A 21,101-nucleotide genomic window follows, 5' to 3' on the forward strand; every position below is an offset into this window, starting at 1 on the left:
TTCTGCTCTATGTTTTTATTTAGTACTCTGGCACAGGCCACTTGGCTTTTGAGAGCCTCCATCAAAATCTATCCCATATAGCTGTTCCAGTAATGGCTGGAACATCTGACTTTAACCAGGTGATTTAGCAGCTGCTGTGTCCACTGTGACCTCCCATCCAAGAGATCATTTTATGAAGGATTCTGAAAGAAGGGTCCAAGTAAAACATGGACTGATTTGCAACCAGATGCAACAGATATATTTATCACAGCAGATTACACTGCGAGACTGGGGCCAGAACAGACTACACATGCCCAGATCCTTGCGATCTATCCTGCCAAGTGTCTTCCCTTCTCAGCCAATGGAATATGTTTAAGTAAAGACTACACAACAGCAATAAACCTTCCTTCTTTGGTTCTGTATAATTTTCTGTGAGCTCAGCTACTTTCTAAAGAACTACACTTGAAGCTCAGGCTCCATTTATGTATCTCTGTGTGGCATATATCACAGTTTAGTAGACTTGCTCACATGGTAACTTAAAAGACATAACTAGACAGACCACTTTGGCAGTGATGATAGCCACACCACTAATATTATGCCAAGCATGACTTCTGATCAAAATCTCGCAAGACAGATGCTTTCTCAGACAAGCAAGGAAATTTTATAATTCAAAAATGTGTACATTTCTAGATTGCTCCCATCCCTAAAGTAATACAGAGCACATTCAGACACTGGGTTAGAAATACATTATTAAGGTGAATAAAAGATTTTTCCTGTGATTTTTCCTTCCATTAATTTAAGTTTCTTGTTAAAAACAACTTTTAAAAAGTTACCCAACCATTGAGACAAACAAATCCCTAAGACTGCAATTTTCTACTAATCTTACAAGTTTGTTGAGACAAACATTCTATACATATTTTAAAACAGGGTAGCATTCTACACTTATTCAAATGAGTTGGTAAATTGACCGTAGCACAGGACAAGGTTTTCTTTTTAAGGGAGTCTACATGCAAGTAGTTTACCCTCCAGTCCCAGGAGCATGTGTGAGGCTCAGGTGACTGGACCTGCTGTCAGGCATACAGGAACTTTAGTTTAATCAGGCATAAGACTCAAAAGAACAGGGATCTTTGCATTTACTGCTCAACACTTGTCTTAATTAGAGGTGAAGGACCTAACAAGTGCAAGCCCACAGGAAACAAGAACAGAAAACATCTGGGGAAGGTTGGGAGAGACAAGAGAATGAATGCATATTTCTGTATTTTAATAAGCCAGAATCTCAAAATTAGTATTAATGAAGAAATTTTCTGAAAACAACTGGGGAGACTAAGTGTATAAGGCAGTAACAGAGTCTAAAAGCAGACTAGGTCTCTCCTGTTACCAGATTCACATTAGTACACAGTACACCAAACGTTCATTTGTATCTGGGCTGAAAAGTATTTCTTTCTGCGCTCAGATAAGGTAGGCAAAAACATTTTATGTTGTATGTAAATGCAAGTTAAAGGGTACGCTAAAATGCAACCTTTAAACTTCACAATGTAACAGCATACCACTTCCTGTTCAGAGATAGCACTCCAAGATCAATTTATCATGGCTAAGACGAACAAACGGTCAACATTCTTAATTAGTGTTGATGCATTCTCCTCTGTGCCCTCATCTGTCATGAAGACTGTTTATAAATCTGAGTTATTAGTCTTTATTGAGGAGTGGATCTGGTTAATATCTCTAAGAATAGAAATAATTCATCCATCCATTATACACTGGTACCTGATAATTCCTACTCCCTGTGTAAGTTACAGATAACCACTGCCCTAAGATCATCTTGGTAGCCATAAATCAAAATGAGTGTAGCTCCCATGCAACCTGGGTTAATTTTTGTTTACAATATACCCACTGAAAATGTTGGTACAACACTTCAGGAGTCTGCTTATAGATTAGTGCAGAGGAAAATAAATAAAGCAGTCAAGGTAGAAAGGAAAGAAATACATCAGTCATACAAAACACAGTAAAACCTCTCTAATTCACACTGACAACTAGAAGATCCATTGTGATTACTGAACTTTGCCAATACCAAATTTAAGCAAAGATTCTAAGTGTACAAAACACAATGTATTCACCTGGTAACTATAGTTCAATTTATCCTATACAACCTAAGACAAAGTATCTGACAGCAACGTATCTATAAAAGTTTGAAGTTACTGCATTGAAACTCAAAAGCATTTATTGATCTTAAGGTTTACTCTGTTATTTCTGGTGCAAATGAAGTGGTATTAGCAACACAGAAATAAGTACGCTTCAAATATACTTTGTATTAAATAAAATTAAAATGCCACAAAGTAAGTTACAAGGAAAGTTACATTTAAGATTCAACACCAACTGTAAATTTTAGAATTATTAATACCTTATGACGTACAATTAATATGAAAAATTCTACACTAAATTTTACAAATCCTTTTGTTGTTTACCAAATGAACAGACAAAAATCTATGGAAAGACAGAAAATTAACTGATAATTGGACATAAGTGCAGGAAGCTTGTCTGGACAAGGTCTTGACTCAAATTAGTTTTCTGCTCTCTCTGACCAAATGTGTAGGTCAGGCTACGGAGAAAAAAAATATGGGAAGGAAGGAAGAAAGAATGAAAAATAAAACTAAACACCCAGGAGGAAGACAGTCACCTTAAATAAATCACCTCTTTCACAAATGAGGATTGCATCTCTGAAGCTCTTGTTCTCCCAACTATTTTTAATAAATTAGTGGGCAGTGACAGTCCTTCATTTTAGCTAGTCCTGAAGGAAAAAGAAAAAATGAGGGGAGGGAAAAAAAAATAATAGAAAAAAGAGGAGTGGGGAGGTCCAGATTTAGGAGATTCCAATTTGTACTACTCTTATTATTTTCAAATAAATTTCTGATGGATGAGATACTGGAGACTGATCAGAGCTTTGTATGTAGAAATTACCTTTCCAATATTTCATGAGTAAAACAATCTCTTATAATCACAACAGGACATTTTAATAAATTGCCTCTGCTCTGAAGTTAATTATCATGCTTTAAACAGACACACAGTAGCTGACTGTGTTCATGCTTCACCTATTGCAATATACAAGAAAATAGAATAGTCAAAACTAGCACTGATTCATTTAAATCAAAACTGAACAATTCCCTCAAGTTTGGTGGAATACTAAAGAAATTCTTACAAACAACACATTTCACAGAATTACTACAAACTGATACAAAAAACCACTAATAAATCATGCAGTTTTATAGGAAACTGAGGAGCAAGTACACAGTTATGCACCATATACTGCTACATCTGAAGTAATTTGCTCTAAATGACAAAATTACCCAAGAAAATGATCTTTATCTCATAGGATTCAAGTGCACAGTTTTTTGTATTTCATTGTGAACAAAAATATTTTTCATTGTTTTCTTCCAAGCTTTTTTTTTTTAAACCATAGCTTTATTCTTATTTCTGAAGCACTACAGCAGAGATCCCAGGTGTATTCACCCAAAATGGAAAAATACACATTTCTTTCAGACAGTATTAGTAAGTGAAAATGGTCAAATGACAGCCTAAGCCCAAACTAAGTATACTTAAAAGAGCAGCACTGAACTAAGGTCAAGGTTTCAAAACTGTTGGTTTCAGCTGGGATTCCTAATTCTTACCTAGGCATCTAAATACTGGCCCAATGCTTTCCACTTGCTATAAATGAAAATAACTGCATTCTTGAGAATTCTTTAAAATTTTTATCGGAAAGAAAATTGTTAGAAAAACTTGCCTGTGGATATAGATGTTTCTAGTCTTTAAGCATACCTGGATATTTTCCTGAAAGAGAGGTGTAACTCAAAACCCAAGTACAATCTTGAGACAGAAACTAGTGACTGGAAGTATTTCTCCTGTGTGATGCATGAGGTCAATTAAGTTCATCAGTTCATCAAATGGCTTTTCTTGGCTTTAAACCTACTACTGCTCTTTCATTGTGTAGCAGTGTCTTATCACTTACTGAGTAAAGAAGTTGAGCTATTCTGAACACAGTGATTCCACTTGAATAACTTGTTAGTACTGGTAGCTTCATCCTTTCATAATATGCAAGAGTCAACACCATGATTCTGTAGAAAACCCTTGTTTTCTATTTATGTAACAACAGGAGCCTGACTACAGATACCTCTCACAGGTCATTGAAGTATTGGAGTGGAAGCCCTCCTAGACATTCTTCTCCTATTATAGGATTCAGAAAAGCATTACACTTCTAAAAGCTTAAATTTTATTATACTGAAATTAAAAAAAAAGGCAAAAAATTACCTCTGTAAGCAGCATCCACTGCATACTCAACATGTGCAACAACAACCAAACATCCTTAGAATCACGTGAAAGCAAGTTTGCTTTTTTTCTTTATACATAGCTTCTGAATGAAAAAAAAAAAAAAGGTAGCAAGCACAGTGTTCCTTCAGCTGCTATTTCAATAAAATGGAAGCCCTTTCACTAGTCAGTGTCAGCCGTTACCTGGAAACTCATCTATGAAACCATATTCTATTTGCAGATGCCCCCAAGGAAAAAGGATTTTAAAGAATTGCAGGCATGTATATAGGAAAAATATATATACTTAAGGTATGTAACAGAGATAAAACTCCTCCAAATGGAAACCAGTGTCTGATTTTCTACCTCAATGGTGCCATTCCAGCAAAAGAACTTTATTTATCCTATGTTACAGTGTATCTTACTGTAAATACTTCACAAGATTTGCAGAACTCCAGCTAGGAAGTCCAATTTGGGGGCAAAATATAAATCAGTGAAAAATATTTTTCATTTGAATTTCAACAGAATCTGTATTATTGACTCTGGTCTGCTAGAGTACAACACTGTCTATGTTACACTTTCAGAAGTGCTATTTATATATTGTAACTCTAAGAGCTTCTGTGTTTTCTTCCCAGAAAAATAAGTAGTCTTTCATAATTAGTATCATAAAACACTACAGCATCACAGCAGCAACACTACAGTTAATGGTTCTGAATTAAAGTGTTTTCATTGTCTTCAAATGATTTTAAACAATACTAACTTGCTGGATGAGGTCTTTTTTTCAGGTTTGTCCATGATACGGACATTGTGACATGGACACAAATTACTTGGAAAGTAAAAAAAAAAATCAAATATAGTTTTTGTTGTTAAAATAAATATATTTACATTGTTAAAAAATCCTGTATCTGCTTCCACCACTTGGTTTCTAAAACTGCTTTCTGTTGCTTTTATCATCTTCAATAGAAAAAAAGGTAAGAGAGCCAAGTTTAAGACCTCAGATATGCTAATAAGGATGTTTCTGTAAGGTTTTTAGGTGGAAATAGGGAAATTTGGAAATCATCTAATTAGGAAACTAACCAGGTGATGGTTATTTAAAGTGGCATATTTTGGTGGTCAGAAGAAAACCATTGTTATCAAACCATGATCAAAAAGAAGACAGGTTAAAAAAAAAATTCCCAGGATCAACAGGAAGTAAGTAACCTCGTGCAAAACTACAGATGGCATGCAAAAAAGACTAATAAGCAGCTCATAAACATTATGCCTTGTGCATAGTGTAGCTATTTTAAATAATATATACCAGTACTTAATTTAGCAGTCTCTTGACATACAGAACCATGAGATATACCTGTTATTAGATCCAAGAATGCTTCCCAGTTCTCCGGTCTAGATGCATGCCATGGCTATATCCTGAAGCCCTATCAAATTCAAACATGGGTGAGAGATCTCTCTACTCCTGCGTGCTGCTCTCCAAGTAAAGAAAACACAGGCAGAGAGGCTGCAGGTTAGGGAAAGCATGATGCAGCAAGTCCCTCAACCTAACTGCCCAGAACCAGAACCCTGATGTGCACGCAAATATGTCGTCTGTACACAGCAGCAACACATAAGAAGTATTTAGTTTCATTTTACTAAAGATATATGCCCTGTGCCATTTCTTCAATAGAGAGCAACACCCAGAGTATTTCAATTAATATTTAAGTATGAATAACTTACTTTTATTTCCAACCAAGGCCACAAGTGGCTGTGTTTCTGATTCTTCATTCACCTTTTTTACCACATTATACCAGTCTTCTAAATTTTCAAAGCTCTGGCTGTTGGTAATATCATAAACCAAAAGAATACCCTAAATAAAAAGATATATTTAAAGCGTTACAGGTTATAAAAATATTTGAACATGGTAACATTTGCATCAGTCTAAATTATTATTACCATAAAACAGAGCATTAACAAATAATGGCATTGTCTCTTTTGAGAAATAATCAAAGGAATTATAAGCTTCTGTAATAAACACATTTTATTACAGTAATTTCTCCTGCGTGCCATGTGTTCCAAATTCAGATGCCAACTGAACTACAGGGGCAGAAAAAAAATATTGCAATTCAGTAAAGAGCACAATTAGTTATATTAGAAATATTTCAAACTGCATATGCTTTCAGTAAAACCCAAAAAGCAGTTCATGCTAGTAGGAAGGTAAAAATCACACTGGAGAAGGATTTCTATTTTAGCTAATATTATCTGTAGTTTCACTGTTCTCTTTTTCAAGAAAAAAGAAAAAGAAAAGCAGCTCAATCATACATTTCTGCACATTGCTTGTTGCACCTCTGCTCTTCAGGGAGAACGGCCAGATGCCTTTCTGCACTGTTGTAGAAAACAAGCAAGAAGTACTGGCAATCTTTAAACTTTCAAAGGAGAAACTAAGAATGTGTTCAAGCAGTCAAAAAGAACACAGTCACATGTATTTCAGAGGTTTTGAGCCAAGCTACGAAACAGACATTACTGAGGATTCCTCAGAGCCAATATCCAATATTATAAATCACACCCTGTTAACAGCCCAAATGTCCACCTTCTCCCCTCCATAATTCTATGAACAGTTCTCAACAAATCACTTTCCTCTCAATTATTCAGTCTTCTGCCCCTGCTTTCCACTCTACCCTAACAAAGCATCTTATAAATGAGGAATAAAGTCACAATTGGCTTCTGCTGCATTTGCTCTGACGGTGTTCACATCTGGAAAAAAAAAAATCCCTAAAACTGCATGGTGTTCCTCACATGAAATTTTCACAAATATTCTAAAAAAATCAATACAATGCATACAAAATTGACTGGTTCAATGACCCACTGTCAATAGAAAATATTTTTTCAAGTCAAGTTTTTCATGTATTTGTCTGGGCCCTGCTTTACTTGACAGTTTCACAAGGAGTGTCTTAGATTGTAAAATAAAGTGCACGCTTAAATTAATTTCACAGATGACAAACTGGTAGAGACTGCAAGATTATTTGAGGAGAGTTTAGATTATATGATGAGAAACAATCTAAAAATAATAGTATGCAATCCAATAAGTAGCATGACAAGTTCAAAGGAGGCCATAATCGACTGCACAATAGAAAACATCTGGCTTTAACAAGTTCTATACAATAGGATCAAGGAGTTATCACACTGAATATGTCAAGCTCTTTTTGTAGCAAAGAGGCAAATATCACACTGGCATGAAACATTCCAGGTAAAATAATGCATCCAGATTTGGGCACTGAATGTTAGGAAAAGGGTAGGCTAGAAGAGACCAGTAACAATATCAGAGGTTTAGAAACCACGGCTGACATCAGAAAATTCAAAAAACTGGATGGTTTCAACAAACACAAGACTGATGACAGGCATGATGCTGCTGATAAAAGTTTCAAGAGAAGATAACAGGAGCTCTCTTTTTATATGCTCTTACACATAGTTTGCAAGTGACACTAAATTGGGAGGACCAATCAATATGCCTGAGGGCAGGGCTACCATTCAGAGGTATGTAGACATGCTCAAGGAATGGGCAAACATGAACATTTCAACATTCAACCAGGACAAATGTAAAGCCCTGGAGCTGGGGAATAATAAACAGTACAGGCTGGGGGAGCAGGGCTGGGCTGACTGGCTGGGAAGCAGCTGAAAATGACCTGCAGGTCTTGCTAGACGGCAAGCCAAATATAAGCCAGTAATGTTCCCTGGCAGCAAGGATGGCCAACGTGATCCTGCTCTGTATTAGCAGAAGCACAGCCACTAGATCAAGGCAGCTAGTCCCTTCTATTCAGCACTTGTTAGATCATACCTAGAGTAATACATCCAGCCTTAGGCCCCTCAAGACATCAATGAACTCAAATAAATTTAACAGAGAGCCACCAAAATGATCAGAGGCTGGAGCACTAGTCCCATAAGGAAAAGCTGAGGGAAAAAGAATTCTTCAGCATGGAGAGGAGGTGGCCCTAGGAGGACCTAAAAGCAGCCTTCTCACACTCATGAGGAAGCTACGAAGGAGATGGAGCCAGGCTCTTCACAGGAGCACACGGCCAGAAGATGAAACACAACAGGTACAAGTTGAAACAAGAGAAATTCAAACTAAATATAAGGAAAAGCTTTTTTACCACGAGGAGAATCAAACAGTGGAATAGGTTGGCCAGTCTCAATCCTTATAGGTTTACAAGCAGGAACTGGATAAAGCCTTGAGCAACCTAGTCCCATCTTACAACTGACCCTACTTTGAGCAGGAGGTTTGACTAGACACCTCCTGAGATCCCTTCCACACTGAACTTTCTTACAATTTTGTGATCAATATGACATGTAGCAATAGGTTTAACTTAGAGCAAGAATTATATATTATAGCAAGAATTATAGCAAGGGTACATAGAAAAAACATGTAGACAATAAAAATAGTGAAGCTCTGAAACACACCACCTTCAGGGACAGCAGAGTCACCAAAGGATTTCTGAGGGTTGATAAAAATTAAACAGACATCATACAGGTTTAGCTTCAGAGGAGGGCAACAGACTCTACTGAGATCCTTTCATATCTTATTACCCTATGACACCAATACAAATCTATTTCATTCTTCAATGCCATCGACTCCTTGGCAGAGTTGTTTTTCCTTATATTTAGATGGCTGCTGCTAATTTCTGAGTAACAGCTTTCACCAGTTCCTTCAAGGAAATTAAGAATTATGACACCTATCTTTTCCCTTGCAATCTTTCCTCCTTCACTTTACTAATCAAATCTAATATTAAACACCTACTTCCCTCTTCCAACTTCTGTACAATTTATTCCTTAATATCCTGCATCTGAGTTAACTTCTTCTATTTGTAGAGCTACCCAAATGCCTGTGCATGTATATATTTGTCTTTCATAATACAAGCCTTGCTCTAGGAAGGACATACTGATGTTATTAAATGCTCAGTGGAAAAGAAGAAACTCAAGCTAAAGGACAGGTTTTGTAAAGGTTAAAAAAACACCACAGACATAAGGCCGAAAGTTGTAAATGAGAACGCACATGGCACGCTTCTTTCACCAGTGGTCAAGTTCTCTTTGGAGTTTGCACAAAAACAGAGCAGACTATCTACACAATCTTCAGCACTGAAGAGTTTAATCAGAGTTAGATATAAGATAAAGTTAATAGAATCTGAGCATTTAAGGTTGGTCAGCTCTAATTAATTCTTCGTCAAAATGCTACTCTGCCACATGTCCTCTAGCCAACTGCTGCCTACCTACACCTTTGGAAGAGCACATATTCACAGTGGATTTATGGTGAAAGAAATTGAACAAAGTCTGCAACTAGAGCTCACCTAACTTCCTTTTGGTCTCCTTCTCCATGATTTAAAACATTGCCTCTAAAGCATAATCACAGATTGGAAGGGGCTTCAGGGATCATCTAGTCCAACCTTTCTAGGAAGAGCACAGCCTAGACAAGATGGCCCAGCACCCTGTCCAGACAAATCTTAAAACTCTCCAACGTGGCTGAGTCAGCCACTTCCCTGGGGAGATTATTCCAATGGGTGACTGTCCTCACTGTGAAAAATTTCCCTCTCGTGTCCCATTGGACTCTCCCCAAGAGCAACTGGTGTCCATTCCCCCTTGTCCTCTCCATGCGACTCCTTGTAAAAAGGGAGTCTCCATCTTCTTTGTAGCTACCCCTTAAGTACTGGTACATGGTGATGAGATCCCCTCTAAGCCTCCTTTTCTCAAGGCTGAACAAACCCAGCTCTCCCAGCCTATCCTCATATGGCAGCTTCCCAGTCCTTTGATCATCTTGGTGGCCCTTCTTTGGACCCCTTCCAGCCTGTCCACACCCTTTTTGTATAGCGGGGACCAGAACTGTATACAGTACTCCAGGTGTGGCCTGACAAGCGCTGAGTAGAGCAGGATGATGACTTCTTTCTCTCTGCTGGTGATGCCCTTTTTGATGCAACCCAGTATCCCACTGTTTGCTCATGTTGAGGTTTCTGTCCACCAGGACCCCCAGGTCCCTTTCCATAGAGCTGCTCTCCAGCCAGGTGGATCCCAGTCTGTGCTGCACTCCTGGATTATATTTCCCCAGGTGCGTGACCTTACACTTCTCCTTGTTGACCTTCATAAGGTTCTTGTTGGCCTACTCTTCCAGCCTATCCAGATCTTCCTGCAGAGCAGCTCTCCCTTCTGGAGTGTCTACTTCCCAGCTCAGTTGGGTGTCATCTGCAAACTTCATCAGGCAACACTTGGTGCCGTTATCCAGATCACTTATAAAGATGTTGAATAACATTGGGCCCAATATCGATCCCTGGGGGACTCCACTAGTGACAGGTTGCCAGTTTGATAAAGAGCTATTTACTGCCACCCTTTGGGCACGGCCTGTCAGCCAGTTCCCCACCCACTGCACAGACCTCTTGTCTAGGCCATAATGCATTATATTCTTAACTTTTTTTTATCTTGTCAATATTTGCTATTCTTAAGAAACAAAGATGGCAGGTATGACATCTTAGAGAAGCAAAAAAGGCAGCATGGCACCCAGGTGCCAATACTTCTTGCTTAGGTTTTTGCCAAAAGAGCGCTCTATAAGCAACTTAGCATGATAGAAATAATTAATGAAGGACTAGTCATAACTCCATAGCTAAAATTTATTTCACCTTTTTTATTTAACATAGAAACCCCATCATTCATTTCACAAAAAAATATATTTTTCCACAAACCTAAAGTATATGGAGCACAGATGAGGTAGGCAGTATAAAAGCTGTTATTTCCCCATTATGCATGAGGAATTAAGGTGGAAAATTAACACTGGCCTTTTTTACACAAAAGCAGCACATTTCCCTGCCATGAAAAAGGTTTGAAACATATGGAGGACAACGTGCCGAGAACAGCATGTTAATTCTCTAATCTCCAGCAAAGTGGCAAATAGTCCCTGCTTGCATAATTGCATTCTAGTAAGAGAAACATTTTGCCTACATTATATGAGTCCTTTTTGTTTTGGAATTACAGAGTATTTTCAAAAATAGGTCACTGGAAACTGTGAATATTGCAGAAATGTTTGCTGATCTTTGGAGAAGGTAGAATCTGCAGTACTCTCATCCTATTAACCATCCAATTTATGAGGTAGTGTGTGGCAGCTCTTAGAGATACTTTAAACTAGATATGTGGGTACAGGGAACAATTACGGGTGTGACAGGGGAGTGGTTCTGAAATATTTACCATGCAAACAGCAGCAGTGCTGTTATACAGCAGAACTGCTATTATGGAAGTGTTGCAACCAGGCAATATATTCACACTAGACAATCAACATTGAAAAGGTGTGAAGTTTATGTCAAGAGCTGTCATAATAAAATAAAGCTACAGAAAACAGTAATTAAAACTGTATGTTTTCTTCAGGTTTATCCTTAGCTGCCCTTATCCTATGACTGACTATTATGAAGGAACTAAATTAACTTTCAAATTTTCATTAATATTCATGAAATATGTCAGAACAAAATTCTAAGATATTTTTTCTAGTCACAGAATATTAATTTTAGCAAAGAGTAACTTCATTATGGTATCTTGCACATCTGCAGAAATGTTATTTTTACAGGTGAAAACAGTTTACAATCTACATATACTGTTGTCTCTGCTGATACTTAGGATATGGTCAAATACATGCAATTGAGTTGCCATAATTGAATGAGCTACTGTCTATCAGCTCAGCTGTGGCAACTGACTATACAATTACTCTTAGCCTCTCTCAATTCCAAGATAAATGTGTCAGTTTTAATCAACACTGACAGAAAGCTGTTTATTGGCGCCTTTCATTTATAAAGATCAAAGAGCTCTTATTTCCTCCCAGCTTGCAGCGTTCTTCTGACCCATCAGTGAAATTCAGCTACCAATATGGGATACAGCAACTGTATTGTTCTGGATGAGCAATACCAGATTTTAAAAAAGGGGGGGAAAGAAAAGCAACTTCTTCAGGACAAGCGAATTGCAATTTCTCCCAGTGCAACCACACAAGCAAATTAGTTCCCATCCTCAAATGTGGCGCTCTTATTTTAAAACATGGCATAAGAAATCAGAGACCTCAGTCAAAAAATTGCACCTTAGCAGTCCCTTAACCAAAATATCTATCCTAGAGAATTGATTTAGCTCTCATTCAAAGAAAAGGAAACCTCCAGAGGCAAGGTTTACAGCAAAGTAGAGATGGATGCTCCACTTACTCCCCCCAGTAACCTGATCAAATTTCAGCCAAGATCAAGTGAACTGTACACTTGCTATTAAGATAACCTTTTCAGTTGCTGTAGATTATCAAAACTTCCATGTCCAGCTGGTCTTATTATTTTATAAGTAGGTCTACCATACATGGTACCTTTAGATTGTATCGTACCTACTTTTATAAGCAGGTTTACCATACCTTTGGATTTCTGAGCAGGAAACCAAGAATTCAGCCACTTGTGACTTCTGAATCTTACAATGATCAATCAGATGAAGTCTACTCAAGGCTGCGGGCAGCTGCAAATACTGGATAAAAGCATGATGCATTCTATAGGCAAGCTGCAAGCTATTGTACTTTAAATCTGAATTATTTAATTGGAAGAATACATGCAGATGAACATAATTTCTGCAACAGATCCAAATAATCTACTCTATGTTTAAGTGTATAGCTTGTGTCCTTTACAAACAAGATGTTTAAAATCCCAGTTGCACCACACACACTGACCAAGTGCAACACACCATAGGTACACATACTTTTGCCGTAGCCTTTGCTAGAATTGTTCCAATATTCTAAATGCTTTCTTGCATGGGGGAATCCCAAACTGAACACAGTACTCCAAATGTAGCCTCAAAAAGTCAGACAGAATGATAATCGCCTTCCTTGACTTGCCTTCTTCATTCTTATTGATGCAGCCCAGTATTCAGTTAGCTTTTACCATTGCAAGGGTGCACTGCTGACTCCCATTCAACTTGTTTTTTTTTCCAGTAGGACACCCACCTTCTTTTCTCCAAAGCCATTTCACAGAATGTCCGAGGTTGGAAGGGACCTCTAGAGGTTGTTTAGCCCAACAACCCTGCTCAAGCAGAGTCACCTAAAGCCAGCTGCCCAGGACCATGTCCAGATGGCTTTTGAGTATCTCTGAGGATGGAGACTCCACAACCTCTCGGAGCAACCTGTGCCTGTGCTCAGTCACCCTCACAGCAGAAAAGTGTTTCCTGATGTTTGGCAGGAACCTCCCGTGTTTCAGTTTGTGTCCGTTGCCTCTGGTCCTGTCACTGGGCACTGCTGAAAAGAGCCTGGCTCTGCCTCCTTTATACCCTCCCTTCAGGTATTTATATACATTTATAAGATCCCCCTGCGCCTTCTCTCCTCCAAGTTGAATGGTCCCAGCTCTCTTAGCCTTTCCCAATAGAAGAGATGCCCAGTCCATTAATCAGCTTCACAGCCCTTCGCTAGATGGTCTCCAGCTGATTCCTTGACAGTTGATTCACAGCCTGCATAAGGTTATTCCGTCCCAAGTGCAGGACTTTGCATTTGTCTTCAGTGAACTTCACAAGGTTTTTGTTAGTCCATTCCTTCAGTTGGTCATGGTCTCTCTCAATAGCACCCGTACCCTCCAGCATATTGACCATTACTCCTCAATTTGGTGTGATTTGCAAATTTACAAACAATGGCTTTATTAATTATTTGAACAATGGAACTAAGACATGACCGCAGTACCAACCCCTAAGGAACATGACTTATAACCAGGCACCAGTTAAGACACTGAGCTATGGACCATCTCCCTTTAAGTCCAGCTGTCCATTCAGTTTTTCAGTCACCTTCTGGTCCACCCATCCAGTCTGTATCTCTCCATTTTGTCTGTAATAATATTATGGGAGATTATGTCAAAGGCCTTGCTGAAGTCAAGGTAAATGATATCCACTGCTCCACAGAACCAATCATCTAACCATAGAAGGCAATCAAGTTAGTTGGGCACAATTTACCCTTGCTAATTCCATGTTATTCTCTTCCCAATTACTTTATTGCTGCTTTGCTGTCCATTCACAGGAATTTATACATACCTAAAAGGTTTTTTATTCCTAAATACTACTGCTTGTTCTATTTTATCTTTCCTCTTTTTCTTCAACAAAGCTACAGATGTTCAATGTGAAATAAGCTTCTGCCTAGAAATAAGATGAAAGCAGTGCCTTTCCAAATTATTCATGGTGTTTTGTGAATTGATGAAAATAAGGATAGTTTTATGTGTCTTTAACAGGTGCTGTTACAAAGCTAATAGAAAAGTGTGTTACAACTCAGCTTTGAGGATAAGAAGCCTATTACAGACACTGGCAATCCATGCCAACAGTGGGAGAAAGAACAGCCACTAGTTCGTTAAAAAAATTAGAGTTACAATGAGGGTTGGGGGAGGATTAAAGGAGAAGTGACTGGATGTAGGGTTTTTTGTTAATGTGCTCAGAAAGACTAAAAATCAGACTATTTTAACTTTAGGCTTACTGATATCTACATTTTCACTACTTTGGGGCACTGGTATTAACTTTTTGACCTGTTTTTGCTGATAAGAAACTGCTAAGTTTATCACCAAATTGAATACAGAGAAAGTTAATAGCCTTTTATTTCTTTCACTGAGTTTACTTCGGGCATATGGCAACAATTTGTGATTAATCAAATTCCCTGTCATGGAAGCCACCTTCTCCTATTGCTTGGTAGATCTCTAACAGGGCAGCAAAATGGTTTTTATTAAAAAATAAGACAATGCTATAAAACAGAAGCAACAGCTAAAAACCATTTAGACATTTCTGAAAGTGACAAAATGTTAAATTGAGAAGTTTCTCTTTATCCTATTAACTAATAAATCCTAATCTCCTTAACTGGCCATCCCTGTGTTGTACTTAATAGTACCAAGTTTCTGTCCAATAAAAGTTCTAGGAGTCCTTATTCCTAATGCTTAAAGTATTGAGGGAAAAATAGGTGCATTTGTTTTCTTTTTGGCTAAATACAATGTTATGTAATAAAACATTATGCCTATTGTTCCCATTACAAACTCCAAATTAAAGAACAGAATACATTTTGTGATCACTCATGTTAAGAAGTTTGGCATATAGCACATCCTCCTAAATCATCTCAGAACTCAAAATACTGTTATATTTAGCTCTTACTTAATCCTACCATTCACTTTAAGTTGTTCAGTTAACCTCAAGATAAAATTAATTTTCACTGGATAAGGGTTCTGAAAAATTATTTAGCTACCTGGTTGCCTCCTTTCGTTTGCCTTCTTATAACCCCAGTTGCATGTATGAGTTTAACGGTGTAGGATTGCTCTTAATTTCCTCCTTCTACTATTTTCCCCCAGGAGCCATCTGTTCTAAAAGCAGCCACTATATCTACCATGTGGATATCCAAATAGCCTTTACTATTTGCTGTGATTGCTTTTCTTAACTCAAGACACAAAGCATGGAAACATACATCTGTTCTTTAGAGTTATTCAGATCTACAAATGCAAGCCCTTGCATTGTTTAGGTCCACTCTAAAAAACTATGTACCAAGAGTAGACTTGTGTATTAGTATCAGTTAAGTTTAGGTTAAGCAGAGATTCAATATTTTTGAGATCTACAAAACAAAACCTGGAAGATTGTATAATTTTAAGAACAAAGTTTCAATGAATTTTATATAATTACGATAGAACAAATTATCATAAGTTATACTGTACCTGAGCTCCATAAATATATTTATCCAGCATTTTGCCTCCTATCGTTTGCCCTCCTACATCCCACACTTGAAGAGTAACGTTCAAATTTCCTGAAAAAGAAATGATAAAGATATATAACCTGGAAAATATACATACAAATAAAATTAAATATATATTACCACAGCAGGTAATACAGGTCTAGCATATCAACAGCAATAGCTTTTTACAAGTGTAAAATAAATAGTAACTAAATTTCAACACACAAATTACTGTATCATTTGTAAGAAAGTCACTTGTGCCCAGCTAAGTCATTAAGATGCAGTAAAACTATAGCTAGATATTAGCATAATTAATATTAATAGAAAAGAATTGGAACTCCATAAAGTACAACATTCCTGACTAGAAATCATATAACATATGAACATATAACAGTGAAGAAACATGTAAAACTTTACAGAGAAAGTTCTACAGCGCAGTACTTGGAATTGAAAGGTAACACAATTAATGCCAACTTAACCACATTATTTCACACCCTACGTCCCTTTCCCCCCACCTACAAATTTTCTTTACAAATCTAGAAGCGGGGAAGATCCTCACAGTAACTGCACTTTGGTAGTGATGCTCTTAGCACTATACAGTTAAAGAATTACACAGCTGACAGATTAAAAAATGGAAATACTGACACATCTAATTTGAGGATGCAAACTATGATCATTTCCTCCACCCACCACCCCAAAGCAGGCAACTAAATTTGACATGATTTACATAATTTCATCTTCGAAGAATCTACACCAAGACTAGATCTTCCTTTCTATTCTAAGCCATCCTTAAGCTATGCTAAAACTGTTAACAGGTTTTCGAAAACAAAGTAACAAAAAATCAGTGTAAACACAGAATATTTACTATCCTACAAGTCAGACAGATTCCACAGGCTAACAACTCAAACCCATAGACTAAACATACACACAGCAATGTATGTCACCAAATACATACAAACATATTAAAGTATAATCTGCCTCATTTTGCATGGTAAGAACTGTTTTCAAAACTGTACTGATTACCTGGAAGCACCAAACTCTACTACAGCGAGGCCTGATGAAAATTCTTCTCATCTATATACAACTCACATGACCTACATAATAATAATTCTACATACTCACAAATAATAACTATTAATTTTATTCCTAGATTTTAAAAATATTACAGCAAATCCCACATCACAAAAATTGAGAGTCAAGTGAAGAAGAATGCAGTATTTTGGGCTGCTAAGACAGACATACTCTTAATTCAACTATTTTTTAAAACAACCTTATTTTACACAATGTTACCTATTCAGCCATCCATTTATAACACACATTAGTTATGGAAGGGAGTGTACTCCATGGAAATATATCCCAGCACTTGGTGAATATAAACAGCATAATAGAACTATATAGCTGAATATATGCTACTCGGTATTAAATATAGCACATTATATTTTTTATGATGCATCTTCCTTTAATCTGGTTAAAAGCGCAGATATCCTGAAGTGCTACTTTGGTCTCAAATATATAGAAACAAACGTAAGACAATCTATTCACAGTACTTTTAAGCTACACTGAGTTTTATCTAATAAGATCAAGAATTTCTGCATGGAGCTTAGTAAATACATCATAACACTCCCATTCAATAAAGGCAACCTTCCATAGAATAAAAAGTTTATCTGTTTTGACAGTTCATATACTATGTATTAATTAATTCCTTTTAAAGCTTAGAACATAAGCGACTGCAAATAATGCAGGACAGTCTCCCATAAAGTATCTCACATGGGTAAACTGGTGAATCCAGAGTCTGAAATGACTATGCAATGTCAGTGGGTACACAACCTAAACATGCTCAAACGCTCACCATGCTGCAGTATTCCCCCCTTAACTTGGTTGTATGTTTTCTACCAGAAACTTCCCCACATCATTCATGCCAGCTATTTGGAAAAAAAAAAAAAGCTTTAAACATTATCGCTTTCGAACTCAACAATTTTCAGATGTCTAAGTTTGTGTTCAAATGCTTTAAAAGATTTCTAATTTCATTTTTCCTCCTAAGAGTAGTAATCACGCATAGCATACTGTGCTTAGTATCTGCATAACTGTATGAAATTATCTGAGAAACTTCAGTGCAAAAAGTTGAATTAAATGGTCTAATTTTGACTGTTCAACTTCAAAATCTACTGCTATGAATTATTAACTTTCTTTTGCTAAAAACAGGAAAAAAACTGGAGGAAAAAAGGTTTGAAAGTACATTTAAGGTGAAGTGGTTCTTAATTAAGGCCTCGCTAACTACTGAAATTCATGCTGACCATCTCCAGTGCAAACTGCTTCATTTTCCCTTTTTTCCAGCTACGTCCTGTAATATTTGCTTTGTGCTCTGATTGATTTTGGAGGAGAAAGAAGGATATTAGGATTACTCCGACAGAAGGAAAAACTACGGACAATTTGCCTAACAAATATTTAATTAACAACTATGATAGTAGCACATGAAGTTTTCTGCCAAGAGTTTCATATCTTCTGGTTTTTCACAGGTTTAAGAGGAACATACAAACTGGAGGATGAAAACAGAACAAAAAGAAACCATGCCTAATAAGAGTTCTTAGAAACAAGGTTAACATACCAATCAAAATATCTGAAGAATCCCATAAAAATAATACCTAATACTGATATAGAAAAAGAAAACACTGCACTTCTTCACTCTGTAGAAAATGCACACAAGTGCGAAGTTAAAATAACCAAGGCAACATAGTGCAGCTATGTAGATTGTTTATGGTATGAACTGAAGCCACTGGGCTGATTCAGTAGTGATCATGCAGAAGTACACTTGGTGCATTGGTTAACCTTACTTAAAGTGCTGCACAGTCAAGATGTATCTGAAAACACGAGTCTGCCCACTTTTTGCAATGACGACTTTAAAACATTTTAACACAAGAATCCTGTTTACTGGACTGCACCCACAACCTTCCTAAAAGTATTTGACTATGGCTCTTAAGAATCTCTATCAGCAGACTCTCTGACTAACAGGTACACTATTTAAACAGTAAAATCTACACCATGGTTGCATCCAGACTATACAAAATACTGTATCAATAAACATACTGAAATTGACTTGCATTTGACAAAAATATTTTGAACAAACTGCATGAAGAGAATTTGTCAACAGTTGAACACTAAAAGTCATATTGTTCAAAATTAATCAAAGTATTTACTATTTGTATTACACCATATTGTTTTACCATGTAAAATATTTACTTTTTTCACTGCAACACTGCACCAGTTACTAAAACAACTGGAGACTAATACAGCTTTTATTTTTAAAAAAAGCCAAAAACACCAGAAAAACAGTACTTTATTTTACAAGCCAAAATGCATTTCTAATGTGGCCTGATGTATGCTTCTGTGCAATTCCAGAAATCAGTAATTTTAACATCTGAAATCTTTGCTTACATTTAAAGAAGAAAAAAAAAATCAAATACTGAATCAGTTACTTATCAATTCTCCTCCTAAATAGGAGAAATTGAGGCTTTTTTTCCTACTGATATACACATTGTGATTTCTGTACAGCAGTATGAATTAACCTTTCAAGTCAACATAGCAGCTCTGCAAACCCTGAACTAATCAAGGAATTAGAAAGATCCACTTAAGTACTGCTTCCCATTCCAGTATTTAGAAATTTTACCTCCCTCTCCTCTTCCATCCCTCTTACTCCCCACCACCAGTTCAGCTTAGCTATAAAATACAGAAATCTATATATACCTAAACACATATACAGGCAGAGGTAAAACCAGAATGACAATCTACAGAAGAATGCTTCTTCCTGAATACATTCCACAAACGTTACTATTTGGTTAATAATAAATGAGGAAAATAGATGTCCCACTTTGTAGATGAAAATAGCACCAAAATAGCAACATTCTGATTTTATTACAAAATAAACTAGAAGAAAATCAAACATGAATGAATGAATAGTTGATAATTTTCCAAATTTTCTACTCAAGAATATTTAGAACCCAGTAATGTACTAATAGCTTCTGTATGCTTAACAGCTGGAAAAAAAACTTGCAAAATACAAGTTCTCAGCATGCACACTGCATGATTTGTGTACACATTCCACTTGCAAGTACTGCTGTTAAGTCTTATGCACGCTGGTATTTTTAGAGGCGTGAGCAGGACAATAAAAAAATTATTCTGTTGATTTTATGGAGAAATAAGCACTGAAATTTAGTACTTTATCACTCACCAGATACTAAAAAAGTACAGCAAAATGGCCAAACCAAAATAGCGAATGCAGGAATAGTCTGAAAAGATTATTCTGTTTCACATAAGAAAATATATAAACATAATCAAGAAATTATTGGCAATATAGTTTTAACAAAATAAGTTCAAAAACTGCATATATTTTCTTATAACTTCAGGCTATAGCTAAAATGGTTTATTTTATGGGTTTGCTTCCCTCCCTGCCTTCCACATGTTAAAAAGACAGCACTACAGAACATGCATCAACTTTATCAAATCTCACTACAACTTTTAATAATTACATGTATGTTTTCTAACTTCTGATTTCTGAAACTAGAAGAAAATGCGTTTAAATATGTTCATACTTGGAAATTGAACAACCACAAATCAATGAAAAGGCTTATTTCAAACACCCAATTGTTCAGAGACAAACTGAAACCAGCAACTATTCTTTTTTAATTATTTCTTTGCATTTTCCATGCAGTGTGCTGCAACTGGCATCTAAATAGTTTCTTTGCAGTCATGAAGTGAAACATCTTGAATGCTCAAACTGTATTTTTATGAGTGCCGAGGGACCCTAAATTTTAGTGGTCTATTAAATGCCAGCAATTTCATGCTGCCTTGCATAAAACAGCATTCACATATTAGAGCACTGCAATTCCATAGCTGCATTATGCTTCTCTCACACAACTCAAATACAAGTTGTGTATTTCATTTTAGAAAAAGTCTTTCTTTTAAAACATATACTTTTTCAACTAATATATTTCAAATTCCATTTCATTGTTGTACGTTACACTATACACATGGACAGCGAGTACACTCAAGTAGATATAGTAAAAATCATTACTATAGATAGCACTCCTTTTATTTTAATTCTGTTTTACTTAAAGATATATGATGTTTCAAATGCATAACCCTTTGTCAC

At 36.6% G+C, this 21,101-nt stretch overlaps 1 protein-coding gene across 2 annotated transcripts in view; it reads right to left on the reverse strand.

Moving 5' to 3' along the window:
- The window catches only part of RAB28 (RAB28, member RAS oncogene family), a 68,630-nt gene that overhangs the window by 39,251 nt on the left and 8,278 nt on the right, over positions 1 to 21,101 (reverse strand). For both annotated transcript variants that reach the window (XM_064449146.1, XM_064449148.1), the window contains exons 3-4: positions 15,939 to 16,027; positions 5,983 to 6,112 (exon numbers count right to left, since the gene is read on the reverse strand). In XM_064449146.1, coding sequence (XP_064305216.1) covers positions 5,983 to 6,112; positions 15,939 to 16,027 — 219 coding nt within the window. The remainder of the gene's footprint in view (positions 1 to 5,982; positions 6,113 to 15,938; positions 16,028 to 21,101) is intronic.

Source organism: Phalacrocorax carbo, chromosome 4, assembly GCF_963921805.1.
Source record: "Phalacrocorax carbo chromosome 4, bPhaCar2.1, whole genome shotgun sequence".
NCBI classification, from domain to species: domain Eukaryota; kingdom Metazoa; phylum Chordata; class Aves; order Suliformes; family Phalacrocoracidae; genus Phalacrocorax; species Phalacrocorax carbo.